This window comes from Podarcis cretensis (assembly GCF_951804945.1).
Source record: "Podarcis cretensis genome assembly, chromosome: 5".
In the NCBI taxonomy this organism is placed as follows: domain Eukaryota; kingdom Metazoa; phylum Chordata; class Lepidosauria; order Squamata; family Lacertidae; genus Podarcis; species Podarcis cretensis.
In genome coordinates this window covers 86,975,708-87,000,913 of record NC_137174.1, presented here as the reverse complement: position 1 = coordinate 87,000,913, position 25,206 = coordinate 86,975,708, and the positions used below count along the sequence as shown (strand labels likewise).

The following is a 25,206-nucleotide window of genomic DNA, read 5'->3' as shown; positions in this document are numbered from 1 at the left end:
ATGACTTTTTAAATTGGATCAGATTATTATAAGGTGTTCTTTGCTGCATATTTTGTTGCTGCAAACTGCCTTGTGTATAGTAATATAGAAAGGCGGTATACAAATTAAAAGTGAAATGAAATGAAACTTTTCAGCCGACTTGGGTGATGTAAGTCATCTGCATCCTGTAGCAAACACTAAAATCAATGAGATTTGGTTACTTAACTGTGCACAAGGAAGATGATATGAGTTTCAATTTATTATGTAATTTAGCTATTAGAATTACAAATTCCAGAGAAGTAGTTATGTTCATTGCAGTAAAACCAGTAAAGAGCCACCTTAAAGGTAAAGGTAAAGGTACCCCTGCCCATACGGGCCAGTCTTGACAGACTCTGGGGTTGTGCGCCCATCTCACTTAAGAGGCCAGGGGCCAGCGCTGTCCGGAGACACTTCCGGGTCACATGGCCAGCGTGACAAAGCTGCATCTGGCGAGCCAGCGCAGCACACGGAAACGCCGTTTACCTTCCCACCAGTAAGTGGTCCCTATTTATCTACTTGCACCCGGAGGTGCTTTCGAACTGCTAGGTTGGCAGGCGCTGGGACGGAGCAGCGGGAGCGCACCCCGCCGCAGGGATTCGAACCTCCGACCTTTCGATCGGAAAGCCCTAGGCGCTGAGGCTTTAACCCACAGCGCCACCTGCGTCCCAAGAGCCACCTTAAAGACTAGCAAATTCACTGGTGCATTGGCTTTGATGGCTATCCCTCACTTGGTCAAATGTTCAAACTGGACAGAATCTCAGGGTCCATTAAAACATATATCACACTAAATTTGCTAGTCTTTAAGGTGCCTCGGGTTGCTCTTGTTTGTGTTATCATCATTATTCCTACAAATATATTTATAGCTATACAACACACACATTCAGATCTACTAGAAAGACGGAGTGAAAACAACACAGGACAATAAGAAAGCCACAAGCACAAGGAGAAGAAAATAAACTAGTAATTTCAACATTTATTTCTGTGTATTTTACAGTATTTCACTTAAAGACCAAAAGCATCATCAGTATTCATTGGATTTTTTCACGGAACTGGCAACTGATAGATTATAGTAATTTTTTAAGATAAGTTCCACTTCAATAGTGCATGTCAGAATACAAATTAATTGGAACAAAGTAAAAAATAAAAATAAACTACATTTAGCAACAAACCTGTACAAAAGAAGGGAAGGCTGCGGGGAGCAGCCCCACCGCATGTATTTTAAGGCTATGTACAACTGTTATTTACCTTGCAATTAGAAACTTTTCGCTTCATCTCCTTCATACTGATGCGTTTAGACAAAAACACTGTTACTAAAGTGATCAAATTCCTTGAAAACTTTTGCCGAGAAAGCAAAGAGATTACTCCCTAATCTCGTGAAAAAGAAAACATTTGTGCAGATGGGAAAGTACGGTGTCTTCCTCTCCCTTTCGTTGTAACTTTCCCCCAAAGGATGACCTTGGATCTGGGGGAGTTGGGAAAGGAAGTAGTTGGTCACTTTTTCTGAGAAAAAGACTGGCAATTCAAACAATCCAGGTGTGTATTTGTTAACTACCTTCCTAGACTGAGGGAGAAGGAGGAAAGAGGGGAAAACTTAATGTTTCAACACTGAATATATAAGCCTTGGGCAGTGAGACTTTTATAAGGGCTGACCTCGTCATTTATTTATTTTTGCTACAGGTTTCTATTAAGGCAAACCGGTGGAGTTTATTGCTTAAGAAATATCACACTGTTTCTTTGAATCTTCTGCAAGGGATGTGGTCAACCTTTGCGCAAAGATGCAAGCAAGCGCAACACCTGGAGCACAAAGAAAACCCATCCACCCGTTTTGAAACATTTGGTGATAAAGGCGCAGGAAGTCTCAGGATCATTTATACATGGGCGCTTTTAGCATGGGTTGGGGAGCTGGATCCTGACCCATAGTAGAAACGGTTCTGGCCAAATGTTTCCGCGTCACCCGAGCAGCAGACAATGATGCAACCGCCAAAAAGGCAAAGAGCAGACCCAATCCAGCCCGTGTAAAGGGAATATCCAAAACTCATGATCATGGTTTCACGGTGAGCACTCACGGGGAACCAAATCGTAGCCACAACGCCACACAGAGCTGGGGAAATATTTGGGGGAAAAGGAAAGAGAAAGATGGTCATTGTTCAGCAGGGAGCACAGAACATCATGCAAACATGTAATAATTTTAATTGTTCTTTTCTGTGATATCTGCGCTGAGATAGGGTTGCTTTCATTTATTTGCAAAAAATTATCTCCCGCCAACATTAAGGAAAGGGTCACAGAAATGTGCAGCACAAAATCAACAATAAAATTGCATCCGTGAAACAAACAGAAAATACATCACAAAACAGTACACTAAAATAGGTGGATCACCCCTTGGAGAAAGATATGGGGTAACCCAAACTGTGCACAGTATTCCAAATATTAGATGTTCCTCATGTAGTGATTCAGAGATGGGAATGGTTTCCTTTTAAGTCTTCCAGGGCCTTGCCTAATACCTTCACTTCCTGTTTAAGCCACAGGAATCAAAGGCAATAAGACCCTCAAAAGATAATATGCATCTTAAAAACCACGCTTTTTAAGAGGGAAAGAAAACAGCTTCCACATCTGAGAATCATCAAACTGGGCAATACTTTATTTCCTGTGGAAGAGAGCTGAGCTGGATTTGGTCCCTGAGAAATCAGTCAAATAACAACAAAACTTTGGTACAGCTACATTTGTTCCAGAGACCACATCGAAAGATGTCTTGAGGCAGTGTCAAAGTGCTGAGGTTACACAACACAGAGAGAGGGAGGGAATGGAGAAAAGAAAACAGGGACAAAAGTTGGGTTTAAAAGCAACAAACACACTATTTAGCCAGTGGGAGAATGTGACACAAAATGGCGGAGGCTATTACCGTGTGAGAGCGGGTAGCATCAGATAAGGGGACACCAGCCTTAGGGTGCCTTTGGGCACTTTTGCAAGGTGGAGGAACTGCTGTGAGCATCACAACAAACACAGCCCTGGAACCAAGCACACACTGTCTCCTACCTGTCGGCTTCCTTTAACCCTAATTTCATCAGGTGGGGGAGCAGAAGAGCAGGCACCCAAACCCTCTAATATTTTTCCGATGAAAATAGGGACGTCCTAAGGAAAAGCGGGACATTCCAGGATCAAATCAGAAACCCAGACGGCTTCTGTAAATCCAGGACTGTCCCTGGGAAACAGGGACATTTAGAGGGTCTGCTGTTGCCTAGATGGCCTAGGAGATGGTGTTGGGAAGGAATCAGCAGCTGTGGTGCATGTTGGCACCAATGGCATGAATAAATGTTGTCACGAGGTCCTGGAAGCATGAGCTGGAGGGCAATGAGCTGAAGTGGCTCGCAGTGTGAGACAGAGCTGCTCTGCTGCATCCTAGCAGGTGCATCATTGTGTGGCTCACAGGAGGGAGAGGCTGCAGGGAGGTCAGCGCTGTGCAAACACAGGGCAGAGCCAACCGAGTGCTCTTGCCAGCACGTTTGCACCACACCAACCTTCCCTCCCTCTTCCCCTCCTGGGAACCAGCAGCAAGCCCCCCCCCCCCCCCCCCCCCCGCTGCTGGGAAGCGAGCAAAGCAGCTCCATCCCATCCCGCAAGCCACTTCTGGCAACTGAGCTGCTGGCATGAGGGGTGGAAATGAACACACTAGTTCTCACTCACCTTGCTCACATATAGGGTTTGCATGCTCTACACGCCCCTTAAATCCATTCTGGGTTTTCCCCAACACTTCACAGCAGGATTTGCTTGGGGCACACGGGAGAGGAGAGGGAATAAAGTCCTATTGAGCAAGTGGAGATTCTTGCACTAATCAGACATGCCTAGATATCTGTTCTCTAGATATTCTAGAACGTATTTTATTTCTCTGTTGTGGAAAGGCTTTTAATTTTCAAAACCCATTAAAGGTATCTTTTTCACATTCAAATTTCCCCCCAAAACATGTGTCTGTTTGAGAAGAAAGCTTGTTGAACGCAAAGGAAAATCCCTACAAAAAAGCTTGCAGAAGAATTGCTGGAAGTGACTGGGGGTGACCAAAATGGTGACTTCCAGATGTTGGGGACTACAACTCCCATCATCCTTGACAATGCTTGCTGGGGCTGATGGAAGCTGTAGTCCTATACGGCTTAGGACCCTCGTACCTACGGGACCGCCTCTCCTGGTATGTCCCATGGAGGATCTTACGGTCTTCAAACAAAAACATCCTGGAGGTCCCTGGCCACAGGGAGGTTAGGCTGGCCTCAACCAGAGCCAGGGCTTTTTCGGCTGTGGCTCCGATCTGGTGGAACACTGTCATAAGAGAATAGGGCCCTGAGGAATTTGACATCTTTCCACAGGGCCTGCAAGACAGAGCTGTTCCACCAGGCCTTTGGCCAAGGCACAGTCTTACCCCCTCTTTTAGTAATCCTCAGAGAACTCTAGCCCAATGGTTGCCATTGATTTGATTTGAACTGATTTTATAATGAATTGATTTTATAATGCTGTATTATTTTACTGTTGTTAGCCGCTCTGAGCCTGGCTTCGGCTGGGGAGGGCAGGATATAAATAAATTATTATTATTATTATTATTATTATTATTATTAGTCCAAAATATCTGGTTGGTACCACATTGGTTACCCCCTGCCTTACTGCATATTTGTTTATGCCTCATTGCTGCCTTTGATCAATCATATTGTGCTTTTCCAAACCATTTAAAAAACATTCCACACAGCCTAAAGCACTTTGAAAATTCTTTTCTCTGTTTCCAGCCTCATTCTGTGTATTAAAACTCCAATATGCTGTCAGATATGATGAGCAAACAGGGTTACAGGGGGCATATAAAAAACCATCAAGCAGGATGGAAGGGTGGGCACCTCTGATATGATTGTCAACCTCTGTTTTCAGCTGTCATTAAATCAGCTGGAAGATCAGAGCTTGCTATTTTCCTGGCAAGCCGCCAACAGCTATTCTGCGTTGCCTGCTGTCTTCTGCTGTGGCCTGGAGCAGATGCACTGCTGCCGGATCTCCCAACCGTGGTTAGGAGGCTGGCAGTATCTAAATATTTAATATGCTGTGCTCTTTGCCATTCGCACAGCAGCCAGCATGGCTTAAAACAAAAGTAGAAGCACACAGTCACATAGGAACCAAGGAAGCTGCCTTGCACTGTTAAGACCATGAGTCCATTTAGCTCAGTACAAGCAATGACTAATTGATGCCTCATTGGATCATAGAACTGTTGAGTTGGAAGGGGTCCCCAGGGTCATCTAGTCCAACCCCCTGCAATCTCAACTGGTTCGTCTGTGCAGGAGGGATGGCCATCCAGCCTTCGCTTTGAAACCTCCAAGGAAGGAGAGTCCATCACCTCAAAGCAATTTACAAAAAGATAAAGCAATGAAATCCAAGAGAAAATTACAATACTTAAAAATATACCAAAAATTGAAAAATTGAAAAATTAAAATTCCCACCATCATTTATAAGCCTGTGGGTAGGCTTGCCTAAACAATAATGTTTTTAAGCAGACACTGAAAAGAATACAGCGAAGTTGCCTACTTGCTGTCAATAGGCAGGGATATGCAGACCTATTGGCTTAAGAGACAAGTATGGTATATCATGGAATCATGGAATTGCAAAGTTGGAACGAACCACATGGGTTATCTAGTCCAGGATTTTTTTCCCTCAGCAGGAGGAAGGAGGTGGGGAAAGCATGAAAATAGGACCTTTCGAACATAAGCTTTCCTGCTTGCTTGCTTGTTTAAGTATTTGTTTGTGAAAGAAAATTGGGGGGCAAATAACATTTAGGGGGCAGCCCCCCATTAACTATGGGCCTGTTTATTTCTGATGTTCTCCTCAGTCTGCGTTGCACTTTGCACTACCCTAGGTCCATCTCTGCAAGACACAGCAAGAAACTAGTCCACCAGTTTTTGCCTGACAATTCCTACCACTCTTTAGGCTTTATTGCCTACATAGTGTGGCTTGCAGACAACTCGAAGCCTCTACTGCAGCTGGACACGTCTCCGCTTATCCTCTCTGGCGTGTTGGGGGGAACCGCACAGAGCGCCTGCTATAAATAAGGCATGATGTCAGCTCTGGCTGCCACAGGGAGAGAGCCGACTTCAGGGGGCAGGACGGCACAAAGAGGCAACTCTCTCCTCAGCCGCCCCCCACCTCCCCCTCAGCTAAACAAGCGGGTGAAAACAAGACACCGAGGCCTGTTGTTAGGAGATGAGGAGGCCTTGAGAATACACAGGTGCTGGAGAAGACTGTGGAGCTCATTGTTATCAGGGTGATACTGACTGGGTCTTCCACCCCACTGGAAGGGGGGGGAGGGGACATAGACTGGACTGAGAGATGCTCCAAGCCACTGCCAGGGGAGCACCCCACCCTGAGCAAAGCTGTGGAGGGCAAACAGGGACAAGTCTCCCTCTCCAGGGTTTTATAGCAGCAAGGTCTACAGCTGTGAACCAGGCCTTTGCACTCTGTTTGCAAAATGTTAGCTGCTCCTGGGATAGGGCAGGGGAATAGTAATAAGCCTTCCTGCAGCCTTCCCCAATTTGCTGTCATCAAGATGTGGGCTACAATAGGGTTGCGAGGTCAGGGGTATCTCAGACCCTGAGATTTCAAGGCCCCAAAGTGAGATTTGGGAGCAGCCCCTGGTGATATTCCTCTGCTCTCCCTCCCATCACTGAGCCCTGGTGATGGAGGTTAATTGGGGAGCAGAGGCGTAGGAAGGTCAGGTGGTACCCGGTGCAGAAAGTTTCTTGTCAACCCCAACCCCCCACACACATTGTTTGTTTTTGTTTTTTGCCTGCAAAAATGGTTTTACATTATTTCATATTTTCTTACAAAGGAATGTGGATTCCTTTGAAAGGCAACTATGGACAGGGAGCAAGGAGGGCAGGACCCTCCCTCCCTTTAGAGAAGCCTTTCTCAACTTGTGGGTGCCCAGATGTTGTTGAACTACAACTCCCATCACCCCTAGCTAGCAAGGGCCAGAGCTCAGGGATGATGGGAGTTGTAGTCCAACAACATCTGGGGACCCACAGGTTGAGAACTGCTGCTTTAGAGAGTCTAAGCAATAATGTGAGGCTGGCTTCAGCCAGGTTGAAGCTTGCAAGCTGCACATGTAGTCTTCTCAAGAAACAAACAGATTTAAGGCACTTTCTTCCACCTGGAGATTCAAGCCCTTCTTCTGCCACCTAGAAGAGGCAAGGCAACCCTGGAGACTGAAGGTCAGTCCTGCAGGTCTGGCAGCTCTAGACTACAAATCCCATCAGCCCCGGCTAGAATGGATAGTGCTCAGTGATTATGGAAACTGTAGTCCAGCAACATCTGGAGAGCACTGGCTTAGGGGAGGCTGCCTTAGTGTGTACTGTTTTCCAGCCTCCGTTTTTTTTAAATGGACCCTCTAGGTCATTCTGAGAGTCTGGGTTCTGTAATGTTTGCAAAGTCCTTATCTTTCTCCCCAGGTTCCTACAAACTCAGGCTTTCCTTTAGGACACCTTGAAATACTACTGCATCCCCCAGTTGGAAAACGTGGCCTTTTGCAGATTAGGTTGGCGTCACTGGCAAGTGAGTGAGCCAGGCTGTGCCCATATCTTACCCAAGAGTATTAGCAGGATTCCTCCCAGCTGGGAACGCCGGTACTTGGCCACTCCAGGTTCGTTGCCCATCCGGATGCAAGGCAGGACAGTCACCAGAAGAAACACAGCTGGCAGTCCCAAAACTGAGGCTGCAATCATCAGAGCCCGACATGCCTGGACGTACCCTGCCAGAAGGAAAAAGCGTTCAGAACTCAGGTGCCTCCTACAAGATGCAGTAAGGAGATCTGAAAACCTGGAGACAGTTCAGATGCCTTATCCAGACGGCTATCCATTTACACAGAGGAATGCATGCACGCCCCTTCCTCTCATCCGTACCCTTTGAGTAATGGGCATGTGTCCTCCTTTGCAGAGCACAGCCCTCTGTTTGAAGGAGTCCTCTGTTTGAAGGGCTGATCAGTTCAAGTATGGTTTGAAGGTTTAGGCTGCACACATGCTGTTCATTTAAAGGGCATGACTCCCCCTACAAAAGAATCCTGGGAACTGTAGTTTGTTGAGGGTGCTGGGAATTGTAGCTCTGTGAGGGGTAAGCTGCAGTTTCAAGGATTTGGGAGGGGGGATCTCACACGCTTTAAATGATTGCTTCACACGAAGCTAAAAAACCCCCAGAAGGGCAAGTAGGGGCCTTGAAGTTGTCCATCAGCAATTAGCATGTGATTTAGGCATCTGCTCCACCACTATAATGAGGTGCATTGCGTTTCAATTTATAACAAATATTTATTAATGTGAATCTGTGTGTCTAAGTTGCATATGCAAATTTTATGCAAATCTGCTGCGCTCTTTCGGCCTCTTTTCTTGGTGATGCATGAGGGGCCTCTAAAAAAAAAAGCTGGTGTGTGTGATATTCTGCTTCCGAAGCAAACGAAACAGCAAGCTCTCCACAGGTGTGTCCATGAGAAAACAAAGACTGGAATTTTGACTTTTCAAACTCTCCTAAGAGTATTTCGAGACAATTTGCTTTCTGCACAGCAGAAGTGCAACTGTTACTCCTTACCTGCAAGAGATCTAAAGTCTGGACTGCGTGTATCCAGACATTCTACTGCAGCGATGCTACATTTTCCCAGCACTCAAGCTACAATGGCTACATACAATACATTTACGGTGAAGCAGTGGCGTAGCGTGGGGGGTGCAGGGGGGGCTGGCCGCACCAGGCACAACATCTGGGGGTTAGGGTTAGGGGGCGCAAATCCACAGGTTAGGGGGCGCAAATCCATGGGTTAGGGGGCGCAAATTACTTGCCTTGCCCCGGGTGCTGACAACCCACGCTACGCCACTGCGGTGAAGCACACACACACACTGAATCAGGCTTCCTTAACCTCGGCCCTCCAGATGTTTTGAGACTACAATTCCTATCATCCCTGACAACTGGTCCTGCTAGCTAGGGATCATGGGAGTTGTAGGCCAAAAACAGCTGGAGGGCCGAGGTTGAGGAAGCCTGCTCTGAATCCTGGGAACTGTAGTTTCACCCCCACACAGTTACAATTCCCAGCACCCTTAGCAAACTACAGTTCCTAGGATATGTGAGGGAGGATTCTTTAAATGCCTGGTGTGTATGGAGCCAGTATTATTTTTACTCTGAAAATGTTGTCTCCACTAACTGGAGAGCACTATACAGTGGTACCTCTGGATGCGAACGGGATCCGTTCCGGAGCCCCTGAAGAGAACGCAACCAGCATCCGTGCGTCTGCACATGCATGGGTCACAATTCGCGGCGTCTGCACATGCGCGAGCGGCGAAACCCGGAAGTAACACGCTCCGTTACTTCCAGGTTGCCGCAGCACGCAACCTGAAAATACTTATCTCAAAGCTACTTCAACCGGAGGTATGACTGTATAGAGAGAGAGACTGGGGGCAGAGGGACTTGGCTTTTATTTACTTATTCTGATTTATACCCACCCCCTTTCATCAAAAGACCTTAGGATGGGTAACAACATGTAAAACAGATAAGCCAAACTATTACTCTTAATAATGTAATGAGGAAAACTCACACACCTATCTGTATAATGCAAACAGATCAAAAGATCTCATCACTCAAAGGTCTGGAACAGGGGTAGGCAACCTAAGGCCTGGGGACTGGATGTGGCCCAATTGCCTTCTCAATCTGGCCCATGGACAGCCCGGGAATCAGTGTGTTTTTACATGAGTAGAATGTGTGCTTTTATTTAAAATGCATCTCTGGGTTATTTGAGGGACATAGAAATTTGTTCCCTTTTTTTCCAAAATATAGTCTGGCCCACCACATGGTCTGAGGGACGGTGGACCAAAACTGAGGTACCATTGCCAATAAGACCCTCCTGCAAACCACAGAATATCACCCAGCAGGGCTGTCCCTACCATTAGGCAGAGTGAGGTGGCTGCCTCAGCCAGCAGATTTTGGATGTCATGAAAGGGCAGTGAAAATGTAATTTGTTATTGTTGTATTTTTACTTCCAAGGCACTTGCAGAGGCACTTGTGGGATTTTCTGCCTCAGGTATATAAAAAAACACACATCTTGGATGCTAAGCAGATTAGTGGAGGAGGAAAAAAACAGAGCACCATTCACTACTCTGCCTCAGGCAACGAAATGCACTGGCCCTGCCACTCAGTGGTGATATTACTAATAGGACCCCTTCAGATGATCTCAGAGCCCAGGCAAAACAGTGCTTCTTCAGGTAGATGAGTTCTAAGCTGGTGAGGCCTGTGTAAGTCAAACCTAAAACTCAAATTCTCAAACCTAAAACTCTGAATTGGACTTGGTGACAAATAGGCAGCAGGTAGATTATTTTTTTAGGACTAATGTGATGTGGTCCATTAAAGCTCTGGCTGCTGTATTTTGCACCAGTGGTAGCCTCCATATTGTCTTCATGGGTAGCACTGCATCAAACAAATTATAGTAGTCCAAACAAAAAGTTACTTGACTGTGAAAGGGGGAGGCCGTATCCAGCTATAGCTATAGCTAGAGAAACAGCTAAAGTATGCATGAGTATGCTCTTGAAATTAAAAATTCTGGAGCCTGAATGAAGTCTAGGCCAGAACAGATACAGTGAGAACAGCTAGAGGAAAACCTGGTATTTTGAAAGGAAAGCCCTTCTGGATCAGAGCAAAGTTCCATCTAGTCCAACATTCTGTATCCTACAGTGGCCAAGCAGATTCATCTGAGAGGTCCACAAGTAGCATTGTGAAGGCATAATACCAGAACCCAGAGCTATCCAATGAAGCTGAATGTTGGAAGAATCAGGATAGACAAAACAAATTACTTCTCAGAACCGGGCCAGCCATGAGGCAAGGTGAGGCAACCGCCTCAGGCAGCAGATCCAAGGAATCCATCCCCCCTGCCAACCCCCACCCACTCCTCCCTGGCCTCCTTCTACTCCCCTACCACTGCGAAGAGGCAGCTGTGTGTGTGTGTGTGTGTGTGTGTGTGTGTGGTGAGGACTGCAGAAGAAGAGAAAGTGAAGGGGAAGCGCCATTTTCTTTTTTTCCTTCAACTAGCAAAATGTCCTGGCTTGACCCTGGTACCTCTTCACAAGATGTGGTGGTGGCCACTGACCTGGATAGCTTTAAAAGGAGCTTAGAAAAATTTGTGGAGGATAAGGCCATTAATGGTTGCTGGGAATCACAAGTGGGGAGAGTGTTGTTGTGGTCTTCCCATGGGCATCTAGTTGGCCACTGTGAGAACAGAATTCTGGCCCAGATGGGCCTTTGGTCTGATCCACTGCTACAGCAATGTTGTCAATGAAGGCCAACAACTGCCTTTAAAAAAAAGAAAAGAAAGCAAAAAGCATTTATATTAGGCGTTATTAAAAAAAAAATCACAGAGAAGATGCTTAAGGACATAAGAAAAGCCTGCTAGATCAGTCCACTGACCAATCAAGCCTGTTCTCACAGAAGCCAATCAGCTCCCTATGGGAAGCAAGCATAAAACCACAAGGCCCAGAACAGAGCTTTCCAAACTTTTCATGCTGGTGACACACCTTTTTGGACATGCCTCATTTCACGACACAGTAATCCAGTTTTACTAGGAAACTGGAGGTTCAACTAAACCCTTTCCAGCCCCGGGAGGAGCATGGGGAATGTTCGTGTGACACACCGTAGCCAGACACACAGTTTGGAAAGCAACAAAGGACAGTGCAACAGGAGGCATCCTTTGACCCATGGTCTTCTGATTCATCATGGACCACACTTCCTCTGCTGACATTTACACTGGGTGAACGTTAAGCAGTCAACCTGTGTGCCCTGTCGTGTAAGCAAACTAGAGACTGGCAAAGAGGAACACTGAGTGTGCAAGGAGCCTCTGTGCACAACTTAAATGCTGCTGCGATGCAATGTGGGATTCCCAGCTTCAGAGGCACTCTAAATGCCAATTGCTAGGAAACAACAGCAGGAGAGGCATTCATAGACTGCTTGTGAGCTTCCCAGAGCCATCTTCGTACCTACTGGGAAACACATGAAGCCAGACCATTAATTAGATCCAGAAGCAGTCTTCTTATATTCTTTCGAACACTGCACTAGCATGCAAGCATGGCAAGGAACTTTTAACGCAGTGGTGCTCTGCATGAGTCCCTGCACAGATAGGCTCCTCACATTGTATTTCAGGCCTACAAGTTGCCCACCCATGAGAGCTTACAGCATGCAGGGGGTAACAGTGTGAAACCAAAAGGTCTCTGATTCAAACTTCCCCTCGTCTTTGAGCTTATAGTAGGTGGCTCATGTCATCACACTAATCCTATACATTATCAGCACAGCAAAAAAAGTATGATTATAAGAAAAGGCCTTCTGGATCAGATCAAAGGTTAGCCATGTCCAGCATCCTATTTCACAGTGGCCAGTCCAATGCCCCCTGGAAACCAAGAAGCAGGGCTTGGAGGCAATAGGCCTCTCCCATTGTTGCTCCCCGTAAGCTCATATTCTTCAGAGCATTGTGCCTCTGAACTTTAAGACTGCATATCAGCCTTAAGACAGGTAGTCAGTCAGCAGCAAGCAGACTTATACTGAATTAGACCACTGATCTAGCTAGCTCAGGGACGTGGGTGGTGCTGTGGGTTAAACCACAGAGCCTAGGACTTGCTGATCAGAAGGTTGGCGGTTCGAATCCCCGCAACGGGGTGAGCTCCCGTTGCTCGGTCCCTGCTCCTGCCAACCTAGCAGTTCGAAAGCACATCGAAGTGCAAGTAGATAAATAGGTACCGCTCCAGCGGGAAGGTAAACGGCGTTTCCGTGTGCCACTCTGGTTCGCCAGAAGTGGCTTAGTCATGCTGGCCACATGATCCGGAAGCTGTATGCCGGCTCCCTCGGCCAACAAAGCGAGATGAGCGCCGCAACCCCAGAGTCGGTCACGACTGGGCCTAATGGTCAGGGGTCCCTTTACCTTTACTAGCTAGCTCAGTATTGCCTCAGTGACAGTAGCTCCCAGTGTATCAACCAAGCCTTGCCTGGAGATGCTAGGGAATAGATTTGAGGCCTTCTGCATGCAAAACAGATGTTCTGTCCTGAATGAACCCCTTTGGTGGAAGCCTTGTACAAGGGCTTCTCTTTGCACAATTGAAGCTGGGACATCTTGCGTATGCGGCATGTTCTCTCACTGATCCACCACAACCCTTCTCTAACCCTTTGTGAATTTTGTCTGATCTCCTCTTAAAGATTCCTAAGCTTGCGACCGTCACCACCACCTTGTGGCTGCAAGTTGCATAAATGCATTGCGAACTGTGTGAAGAAGCAGCCCTCTCCTTTGTCTCTCCTACCAATCGGTTTAAGAAAGAATGTCAAAGCAGCATGCACGTAAATATAACAAAAAAGAGCAAAACCAGTATTTGCTCTTCTGCAGACATTTAAATATCCTCTACCATCGTAATAGCACAGAGTGCAAGCTCAGAAGCCCTCAGTTTGAATTCAACCATCCATACCCACTAAATTAAACCTGGAGAGGCCCCTATCAGCATCCAGATGTGAGGTACCTTATTTGATCATTACTCCCACTGAATTCAGTGGAATTTAAAGCATATTTGTGTATACTTGGGACTGAACTGTAAGAACCAGAGTGGGGTTTGGTGGTAAAAGAATATGCTAATCCATCTTTCGTCTGTGGAGTTTCCAAGATTTCCACTTCTGCAAAATAATAACCGTCTGCTTGCCTGAGCATGCACAGAGTGCATTTCCCTAACCACAACATACAAGATTAAAGATCAATGCTGCCTGGTCAAACTTTCAGCAAAAGCTGAACCCAAGCAACTTTTTCTTTAAAAAAAAAAAGATAATAATTTCTCAGCCAGATTTTGCATTTACCAAAGTCAATATACCCGCACACACTTCTCCCACTTCGTAAAACTTCTTAACTTTCCTGAATGCTTAACTTTCTCCTCCCATCCTCCTTCCCTCCAGTCCCTGTTATTTTCCCAGCAGTGGATTGTAAGATCCTTGGGACAGAGACTTTTCCATTTTTTTGCTTGTTACTCTGTAAAAGCACCTTGCACATGAATGCAACCAAATAGCCATCGGAGCTGCACTGTTGATTTCAATCTGCCCTAAAGTCCCAAGCAGCCCTTGGGAGTTTTTGGATAGCCCATACCTGGCAAGATGAGGATGTCCACCAGCGGCTTGCAGTGATAGAGGCCCGTTGCCATGACACAGTCTGCCCACAGCCCTTTGGACCCCAGCTCATCCATCTTCCTGCATGTGGTGATGGTATAGCCACAAGTCACGACCCAGTCATTGGTGGAGGTTGCCACAATCAAGCTAATCCAGCCGACAAAGCTAGCCACAAATCCCGTGAGGTGCAAGCAGGTGGCAACCATGATTCTCCCCCGGGCCGGTGAGCCAGGCAACCCAGCAGCTTAAGAGAAGAGGGTGGCTGAGGGTTGCTGCAAGAGTCAAAGAAGCGTAGAGGCTGAGGAGCACAAAGTGGCAAGGTCTGCCTTTGAGCTGTCAGCAGAGAGGACTGGAGGCTGATGTGATGATGGGCTGGAGGATACAAAGATGCCTCACATCAGTTAGTTCGGCCTCTGGGAGGAGTCCACTCCCACACAGCTTGATGAGAGGTGTCATGCAAAATGCCAAGGGTGTGTTTCATCTCCCTCCCCCCTTTTCTTTTTTTAAAAAATATCTCTCCAACTAAACAATGGGAGAAGTTAGCCTACTGAACTCAAAAATAAAAGCCAGAAGGAAGAAGCTACAACACAGATAGGGGCTCAGGCCTTCCATGTGACACTGAAGAGCCTTCGATGTCTGTACAGTGGTACCTCGGGTTACATACGCTTCAGGTTACATACGCTTCAGGTTACACACTCTGCTAACCCAGAAATAGTGCTTCAGGTTAAGAACTTTGCTTCAGGATAAGAACAGAAATCGTGCTCTGGCGGCGCAGCAGCAGCAGGAGGCCCCATTAGCTAAAGTGGTGCTTCAGGTTAAGAACAGTTTCAGGTTAAGAATGGACCTCCGGAACGAATTAAGTACTTAACCCGAGGGACCACTGTACTGAATTTGAAATGATTTTTGCATAGGAAAGTGTTTGTAGTTGTTATATATGAAATTTTGTACGGGGAGCTTGTGATTGTGTGTGTGAAATGGCTTTGAGATATTTTATGGGAAATAATTAATAAACGGAGTTAAATAATTGCAAAACTCCATCCACTGCAGCGTGAGGACAGATTTTGCAAAGCACTTTTGGCTCTGTCCCAGAATGAGAGGAAGTGATTTATTTTTTTCTAGAGAGGAAGTTGCAAGACCAGGAAGAACCCATGAATGGCAGTGGCCCCATTGCAAGGTGTGTGGGCCTCGGCAGATGCCCAACAAGGCCTACTATGGATTGATATTGATCATTCTTTCATTCCACAGTTTAAAATGCATTTCTCCATCAGTCTCCTGACCACAAAAAGTCTGTTGTTGTTTTTCCAAGTGGATTTGTCACAGTGGAGCAACAGTGTTTTAATCCACTTTACGTGTGCAGCCTACATTCCTCAGTATGTACCTGTATCACTCCTGCAAAACACTGGCATTCTGGAGGTGTCCTCTATCTGAGGGGGGTTTGCATCCTTAGATGATTAAATGTACTGCAAATGTACTGTAGATGCCAGCTGGCCTGCCAGAACCTCCCTCCCCCGCCCCCCAAAAAATACTGCAAGCTGGATGCTTGGCAGGGAGGTAAGGGTACAAACTCATTCCAAACAGGTTGAATATTGAGGAATGTTAGAAGATTGTTGGAATGAAGTAATGTGGTTTTAGCAGAAATGATATAAAGGATTAGGTTAAAATTGATTTATTAATTGGTGAAAGACGAGAATTACAGTATATTAAGATAAATTATTAGGATAAAAACAAAGCTGGAAAGGATTTGCTGAAACATCTAATTGAATTAGAATACAAAAAAGGGAGGTGTGAGGAGGTCAAGGAAATAAGTAAAGGAAAGAAAGCTATGTAAAGGTCTGATTTGTTTTTGTTTTTTTAATTGTTTGTATGTATTTTTATGTCTTTGTTATTTTTCATTGTTCCTTTTTGTAATTTTCAAAATTTGAATAAATATTATATATATATATATATATATAAAAAGCAGGTTGAATATTGAATCCACAAACAAACCGCTCATTAACAGCATCCATCTCATCAGGTTGAGAGGTTTTTTAGGGGTAGGGCATCATCCACTTTATTATTAATCTCAAACTCTAATTCAGCACTTTTATTGCCTTACCCAAATTGGGAGGGGGGGGCAGCAGGTATCTGGAGGGTCACAGGTCCCCCGCCCAATCTAAGTGATTTTTATTATTAATTAAAGATTCCAAGGTGGCTCACAACACAAAAATACAAGATAAAAAGCACAAAATGCATAATAAAAGCAAGAACAAAAACAAACCGATAACCGCCCTCCTTTCCACACATAAATTTAAGAGGGTATCAGATGTTAATCAGCCGAAGGCTTTTTGTCTTGTGCCTGGCGTATAATGAAGCTGCCAGCTGAACCCCCAATCCTAAACACAGCTATATGGAAACAATGCATTTAAAATCAAGGTGTAATTTATGATGCTCAGAATAAATTCATTTAAAAGCATACTATTTTAATACGCATTTTAATTTAGTATAAAGAAGTTCTGTAATAATAGAACAAAATTCACTCTGCATCCTGGCTGTCTGAATCTCAAATGAGAACAGTCTAAAGAGAATCTGCTTCTTCTGGTGCTTCGAATGTTCAAATATTCTTCTGTGCCGAAAGCGCCACAGAACATCTGGGTTTCTTTCCACTGATATATGCCTGCAGTGACCACTAGTGGATTTTTTCTGGAACTGCACTCCAGACTGATTAGGTACACAGCTCCAAGCCCGGGAGAGTTAAGTTTGCTGTACATAGGCCTGGTTCACACAATGTATGTGCCTATCACATGAACTATTCACAATCAGTGATGCTACTAGAGATCGACCTCAAGTCCAACGTCCAGGGCTCTGCTTCCCCAGCCCCAAGACCAACCTGAGAGCTGTAGAACTCAACACTTGATGACTGCCAGGTGAACATGTTGCTGTTTATAAAATTCCTGCTGCTGTTTTTCAATCTGTGATGGCTCATTCACACATAGAAGGCACTAGTTTGGATTACTATGCAGTTATGGACCTGCACAGAAGGGCCAGCCCATCATGTATAAGGGAACAACATATATATTTCATTCCTTGCCATATAAGGCATTTTTCATTTAGATCTTTTAGTTTTTTAATGCTCTTTTATGTAGTTTTCTGCTTTTCATCTATTCTATTTTTTGGCTTTTAAATTGCATCACTCCCTACTCAGAGAATGTTCTTTATTGGGTGATATACAATTGTTTTTAATAATAATAAATGCTCCGATCCATTACCTGTAAGAGGAGCAGCGTTGACAGCCAGTCAGAATTTTGCCAGCCTGGTCAGAATTTCACTTACTGGTCAATTGCCAGATTCATGTGTAGCCAGAAAGGTGTGTTTCTTCTTTATGGTAGGACAGTATTTGTTCAGTATTATTAAAAATGTATTAAGGACAGTTTCCGTTGGGTCAAAATGCCTTAATTCTCTCTCTCGCCCCCCCCCCTCTCTCTCTCTCACACACACACTTGCAGGAAATACAATTCTTTTTTTGCTGTCACATACTAAGAATTAATGAAATAAACTAGTTTTCTTGAAAAGGAATACTCTATACACACATACACACCAGGAACTGAAAGGGAATCCCCTTTCATGATATTTATGTTCAAGTCACTTTTGCCTTCATTGTACAATTATTTACATTAACTGAAATACCTGAAAAACCTCTTTCAATAGAAGCAAACATGGGGTAACTGAAATGTGCAAACATGATGTCTCCGACGGCATTCAACTCTCTTAAAACTATTGTCTGTCTCCAGCCTTACAGGACTGCTGATCTATGCCGTTATGAATACTAGAGTGAATGGTACATTGTCAAATGCACAAAACTAGCATTGAGAAATATCTTGAACAAACACCCAATTCACATACTATATGTACAAAGTACACAAAACGTTAAGTGCTTGACATTAGAATTGTTTTTATTTGTATGTGGATCCACAATCTATACAGGATATTTACAATGCATGAAAAATGGAAAACTGCACAAAATACAATTGAGGTATAAGCTAAGAGCACAGTATGTCATGTTTCAATAAATAGAATTCAAAATTTGTAAACTAAGTGACCAGATAAATGCATCTTGTTTTACTAAAACCATACAAAATATCTGTTTTTGTATCACATGAGGTAGAGGCCAGCTTTGTGTGTCATGTAATGCAATTACAGCAACTCCAACTGTAGAACTGTACATCATTGGCAAAACGTCAAAAATTATTGGTATGCACCAACCTTTTAAAAAACTTTTGATTTTTTTTTTAACTCCAGTAATCCCACCTGTTGCCTTGAATGTTTTGCAGGACCTAGTAAGTCTATAAATTATTTTCTTTAAAGATCTTGTCGCAATCCAGAAAGGTACTTTATGTTTGTCCAATGACTTTTGTAGATGCCCAGCTGGACAACAAACCATATATGATATATATGAACAGCAAACCATAGGACATATTGCAAACTAATTTTTAAACTTCAAAAAAGATTTGCTGTATGGGCATGAGAAACTGTTGGTCCAGGTAAATACCAAAGGTCCTGCTGAGCAAACAGAAGGTGGTCACATGCTGCTCTAGATTGTGGAAATATATTAAGGTATCAGCATCAATAAATACTTTCAAAAGCATCATGAACACATACAAAATAGAAGTTTGTCATAGACTTGCTTATTCTGGAAGGCAACACAGCTGCATCCGGACATTTACAAACCAATAATTTGTATGGATTCACTAGAGTGATTTAGATACATTACAACTGTGCTTCCTTTCTCGTTAAGGTGAGGTATTTGAAAGAATATAATGGATTGCTATACTTATCAGGATATTCATTTGGGGGGAAATAAGAACTTGTTTCACTGTGCTTGAATATTTCAGAGCACCAGAGAATTCAAAGTATCCTCTACATTGTGGGTTTACAAAAAGAAAAAGAAAAAAAGTTGTGCAATCTGTTTAATGTGTGACTTTTGCTTTTATAACAGAGAGCATCTGCAACAACAAAAATATCAAAAGATTTCCAGGACAGGAATTATGGACTGCCTCACATTACCACAGATGTAATGGATGAAAATGTTGCAGAGCAAGTATAACAAAGAGATCGAGCTGCCAGTTCCTGGACAGAGATATTTTACAGCTGCAGCATAAATATTTCAAGCATAGGATTACAAGAGAATTTAAGTATTTTGTTACATTATATTATCAGGGTTTTAAAACATGTTAATGGTATATATTTATCCGCGTTCTCCTGTGCAAAGAAAAAGTTATGCTTTTCTAAGATCAAATGAACTTTAGCATAGGAAGCTGACTTGGAAAGTGTTTTGAGGTCAGCTACAGAGCCCTATGAAAATGACTCCAAGGTACATCAGTCAGCCATTCACACAGCTGTTTTTATGGCAAATTCTGCCCTTTCAAACGGAAGCTAAGGGAAAAGTGGAAGTACAGGTCACTAGAGGCTCCAAGAATGTGGAACTAAGCAGCAGCAAGTAGGCAAAACTGCTTCATAGTACTCTACAGCCCCACAGCCTAGTCTACTGCAGGGGTTGCATTACGATACCTTAACTATGTACAAATGATTTTACAGCTATCAATATATTAAATATATAATAAAATTAATCCAAGAATGTAAAATATACCCCATAACTACCATGTTTACCTCAAATACTCAAGCTAAGTGATATAAGACCTACTGGAAAGTAAAAGAACAATTTGTCTGAACACACTTTGCTAAAGCTTTTTGATCTAATGTCAAAGGGGTTGTGTCTTCAAGTGCGGATGAAAGTCTTTAGGACTGCCACAATGGTAAGATACTTCGCTCCCTAACATCTCCTGCAGAGTCAATTGCACCCTGCACTATTTGGTTTTTTTAAAAGCAGGGATACCAAGAAGCAGATTTTTTCTTAAAAGTATTCTTGGCAGCCTTGCTTCTAATGGTATGGTTTTTAGTGCTTTTCAGAAACATTAATGGAGAAGACAAATTGGAAACAAACCTATCTAAAAGGCCAACACAGGGATGACTTTTTAAAGAAAAGCCTTCAGTAATTATTAACATACAGAATGAGCATGCTAAGTCTAAAAGAGCAAATTTGAATTTACAGGAAAATTTGTCATAGGTCTCTGTAAATGGGCAAAGCCTTGTATGCAATTCAAGCTATATAGGCATGGAGTAAATCACCCATTAGGTACGTCATGTTAAGAGATAAATGTAAGAAACTAGCTGCTGTAAAACATAGACTATTTACAATTTACTACAAAACTATCTCTTGGTGGCTATGGACACCTATGGCACACTTCTATGTATTAATTACTTAACATCTAGGGAAGTCTTATGTAAAGGAGACTGAAATTAACTGTTCAATTTAAGGGTTACAGTTATGATTTCTTTGATTATAAGTTGGTGTGTCATTTGGTTTTACAAATTTTCAGAGACATTAAACAAACCTGAAAGTGGCGCACACTCTCTCTCTCACGTCAACCAATTATTACTACTATGAACACATCTAAAATATAGTCAAAATTGCCACATGTTCATCTCCGATATGTGTTGCAACTAAAGCAACGTTTAGGACAAACACTGCTGATCCTGGCATTTTAGTTACCAAATCCTGTCTAAATAGAAACATGATAACAAATTGTGACATCATTCGTTCTATAAAACTGCTTTTATAATGGAAAATTGGGGCAGAAAGAAGGAAGGCATTATGTTGCAGTAACATTCAGGAAGGAGTGTGTCCAAAGTTCAGTGGTGGCTCAACTCTTTCTGTAGCAGAGGATAGAAAACCTGTTGTCTCCAATGGTTGCTAGGCTCCAAATCTAATCAACCCCAGCCAACTGGGAATGGTCAGGGAGTGATGTGAATTGTAGTCTAGCAGCATCTAGAACAGACCCATCCCTGCACTAAGATCAGGCCAGGCTTCTCCCGGTATTCAGGAAAGGAAAGCAAACATTGGCTGACTGCTAGCATCCCAAGAGAGTTAATTACCAAATGGCTCAAACACTCTCTTAGAGTCAGTTCAAACATTACATATATTACTAATGAAAGCTGTTAGCAAGCTAACTTGGTTACTGATCAACAGCCACCTCCATAATTGCAAGGAGATTTCCCCACCTCCTACAACTAGCTATTACCACTGGTCAACAACACACAGCATCTACTTAATGCTTTCCATCTCTACATGAAAGAGTCTCCTGGGATAACTGTGTGAGAAGCAAAATTTTATGTCTGAACTCACCTTTACCTTGCAAAGGGGGGGGGGAAGTACTAGATAAAACAGACTCAGAACTTTGAAAATCAAATAGTAGCTTCCATTTCTGACACCCAATAGCAGAACAGTGACCACAATTCAACACAGTAAGATGTGCTCACTGATTTTAGTGGGAAGCACAACGATCTATTGGATTACCATTATCACAAAATAAAAGATGATACCCTGTGTTAGTCATACTTCCAAGAGTAGACCCACTGAAATCAATGCATCTGAGTGAGTTAAGTCCATTGATTTCAGTGGGTCAATTCCAACTATGACTAACACTGATATTCCCCATAGTTTTCAGTTTTTAGGTGTGCAATCAATGGATAAATAATCTAGGTTCAGTGATTTTGACCCAAATGTAACCTTTTCCCACATATCCCAAGAACTGCTTCAGGAATCTACCTCTGCTGACTACCCTGGGCCACTGGCAATAGTCTTTCTGATTCTGTTTATAGGATCATACTTCCTAAGAGGAAAGTAAGAGACGTACCAAGAGCAACCAATCAATTTACTTTTGATTGATCACTTGAATGCCTAAACAAGTTAAAGACTGAAACAAGTACGGAGTTATTACCATAAAGGTAAAGGTAAAGGTACCCCTGCCCGTACGGGCCAGTCTTGACAGACTCTGGGGTTGTGCGCCCATCTCACTTAAGAGGCCAGGGGCCAGCGCTGTCCGGAGACACTTCCGGGTCACGTGGCCAGCGTGACATCGCTGCTCTGGCCAGAGCCAGAGCCAGAGCCAGAGCCGCACACGGAAACGCCGTTTACCTTCCCGCTGGTAAGCGGTCCCTATTTATCTACTTGCACCCGGAGGTGCTTTCGAACTGCTAGGTTGGCAGGCGCTGGGACCGAGCAGCGGGAGCGCACCCCGCTGCGGGGATTCGAACCACCGACCTTTCGATCGGCAAGCCCTAGGCGCTGAGGCTTTTACCCACAGCGCCACCCGCGTCCCTAAGATAACTTATAATGTAAAACAAGCATGTGTGATACTTAGCTCTACTTCTTCCCCCATTTGTCTGAAATGTGCTAAATAGCAGCAAAATACTTTAGCATGCAAAAAAAAATTCACAAGCATGTTGTACTTGAACAAATAACCTGTTAAGACCAACAGTGGAATATGCTTACCTGCTTTGAAAATGAACACAATCATAATTTATTCTGGCAAAATAAAATATTGAAATTGGTATATTCCACTGCAATAATATTTAAGGATGCAAAACACCCAAACATGTGAGCATAATATTTCTCATTAAAATTTAGCTATTTCTTCAGTAGTACTGCACTATTATTGAAACAGCAAATAAAGGCATGCAAAACCTATTACATGTTAGAAGCACTATGAGGTGAACAGTTAAATGTGGGCAGAGACAGCATTTAGCATTTTTAGCTGCTTAAGATGTACATTTTAGGCAGCAATGTCCAATCCCAAGACTTCCGTTTTCTACTAGGTTCAGCTCCAAGCAACCACTTTTTAAAAAAAGCTTTGTGATGATGGCACAAGCTGACTGCTTGGGATGTAACCACACAATTGTTTCACCAGGTCTTGATCTCCACCCACAAACTTGGCAGCTGTGTTATGGAGTCTCACAAGTTTGTTTTCCAATCCCTGTGTTATTTAACATCTACATTCAACTGCTGGGGAAATTGTCCAAGAAGACAGGGTGTTATGCTATCAACATCACTCAGCCCTTTTTTCCTTTGCAACAGGTGCAGGTGTAATGGTTAAGGCCTAATTATAGACACTGGGTGTACAAATTCAATCCAGTTAAGATGGATCTGTTTTTGTTGAGAGGTTTAACACCCCAAGAAATTGTGGATTTACCTGTTCTAAGACGGTCATACTTCCCTCGAATATAAATATAAATTTGAATTTAAAAAAGGATATAAATTTTCCAGGTTCCTGGATTCAGGGGGTCCTTCTGAATTTTCATTTTTATGTGGCCAGAAGTGTGCTGTACCAGCTTCAGTTTGTGCAACAGCTGCATTACTTTCTGGGTGGCAAGGTCCTTGCTATTGTTTTGCATGCTCTGGTAACATATTCACCGAACTACTATAATTTGCTTTATATGGAGCCGCCTTTAAAGACAGCCTGACTCCTGATTTGTGGACTTATCAAAGGAGACAGACTGCGCAGATCCTGTACCCTTAAATCCAGAAATGCACTTATACATTTTATTTTGTCCGGCATTTAGTCTGTTTCATTTTATACTGTCACCTGCTTGTTGCTATGCGTGTTATACTATCGTTTTATGATGCCATTGGTTTCTTTTTATTAATTTAGATTGCTGTGATCACTCTGGGGAGCTGAAGAGCTGAAAAAAAGAATTTATTTTATTATTAAGTTTCTATCCCACCCTTACTCCCCCCCAAAAAGCCCAGGCCAGCAAAACATAACTGGAAATGGTATTTTTAATGGTCTCTAAATAAAGAGTGTATATTTTAAAAAAATTAAAACACACCGTATTTTTCGCAGCCTGCATTCGCTCCACAAGACTTACACACATTTCCCCTTACTTTTTAGGAGGGAAAAAGTGAGTCTTATAGAGCAAAAAATACGGTAAATGCTCCAGGTCTACATATGTAGCAGGCCTTCACAACGTGCAGATCAGATGGGAATGCACACAGAGATGGACATCACTATCTGCAATTGTCGTTTGCAGAAGTGGCTTGTCAAGTGAGACAGAGCCACTATGTTAGATTCCTAGCAGGTGGGGATGCTGTTTACCGGAAGGGAGTAGGGGATGTGGCAGGGAGGTTGGGGTGCAAATGCAGCTACCCTGTATGTGTGCTTGCCATGATCTGACATCTCCACCCATTTCCAGTAAGCAACAGCAACTCACTTACTGGAAAGCTAGAGCAGCAGGTCTGTCTCACCCAGTGAGCTGGATCTGGTTGTTCGTGCAAAGGCACCATCCCATCCCACGTTGCAATGCATATCCCACACACATTTTTGTGGTCTCAATGGCATGCAGCACCTATAGCTAGGACAGGGCAACGCAGCTAGAATTTCTGTGAAATATATTGATCACGTTGCTTTTTATGTTCAATGATCTGAATATAGGCCTAGGTTTTGAAGATGATTACCCTGCCCCGCCCCTCTTCACCAAAAGCCATTCAAATACAATACTTTTGAGCAATTAGATATTTGTCTACCTGATCTATTTTACCTTCTATATAACAGAACTGCCTTTCCTTCTGGACAACCCAAACTGTACTCAGGTTTCCACCAACAAAAAAATTGTCCATTGAAGTTTATACGTAAGCATCTAAATTTTTTTTTTTTATAATACACCAATTTATTTCCCTTCTGTTAATATACTTTATCTGTTTGGTTTCCATTGGAAAAAACACTGGAACTGAACTACTTGATTACTGGCACCAACCTATAACCACACTAAACGTTAGCATTTCTTTTCAAAAGAAGTAAAGGTTTAATAACTATGTTGTTTACAAATGACAGCAATTTTACTTTGCCGTTTAAGTGAACCTTATTAGCATAACTTTCACAATATCACAGACTCCATTTGTTCCCCCTCAACTTTTAAAATACTTTTAAAATGTCAAGCCCACCCACTTTCCTGTGCTCAAAGAAAATCCAGGAATGAGAACTTTATTGCTAATGAAGTAACCCACTCAGCTGAGGGTTAAAATTGCCACTCTACAAGATAAGGCTGACATTTTCAAACTTCCAAAAGTGTTTGGGAATCCTCAAAGAACTGTATCAAAAGTGAAATTTTCTGTCATCATTGCTTGAAGAGTTACCCAAAGAAGCTGAGAGTGAATAGGAA

At 43.3% G+C, this 25,206-nt stretch overlaps 2 protein-coding genes and 1 long non-coding RNA gene across 3 annotated transcripts in view; 1 reads left to right on the top strand and 2 right to left on the bottom strand.

Annotated features, from left to right (window-relative positions):
* Positions 1 to 25,206, bottom strand: part of GPR160 (G protein-coupled receptor 160) — a 333,442-nt gene that overhangs the window by 150,161 nt on the left and 158,075 nt on the right. The window lies entirely within an intron of this gene.
* Positions 972 to 14,558, bottom strand: CLDN11 (claudin 11). Its single transcript, XM_079978319.1, has 3 exons — positions 14,156 to 14,558; positions 7,613 to 7,777; positions 972 to 2,119 (listed from the first exon to the last, which is right to left on the bottom strand). The coding sequence occupies exons 1-3, from the start codon at positions 14,379 to 14,381 to the stop codon at positions 1,887 to 1,889; spliced, it is 624 nt and encodes a 207-aa protein (XP_079834445.1). The 5' UTR covers positions 14,382 to 14,558; the 3' UTR covers positions 972 to 1,886.
* On the top strand, positions 18,090 to 24,689 carry LOC307217205. The gene is made up of 2 exons (XR_013839428.1): positions 18,090 to 21,996; positions 22,375 to 24,689. It is a non-coding gene; the product is annotated as an uncharacterized lncRNA (long non-coding RNA).

Bases quoted from the DNA above. Each gene is read 5' to 3' on its own strand.
- CLDN11 (XM_079978319.1), bottom strand. From the start codon at position 14,381: ATGGTTGCCACCTGCTTGCACCTCACGGGATTTGTGGCTAGCTTTGTC. The intron at 7,778-14,155 runs GTATGGGCTATC...TCCTTCTGGCAG, and splicing joins GGACATCCTCATCTTGCCAG to GGTACGTCCAGGCATGTCGG. The intron at 2,120-7,612 runs GTAAGATATGGG...ATATTTCCCCAG, and splicing joins AATCCTGCTAATACTCTTGG to CTCTGTGTGGCGTTGTGGCT.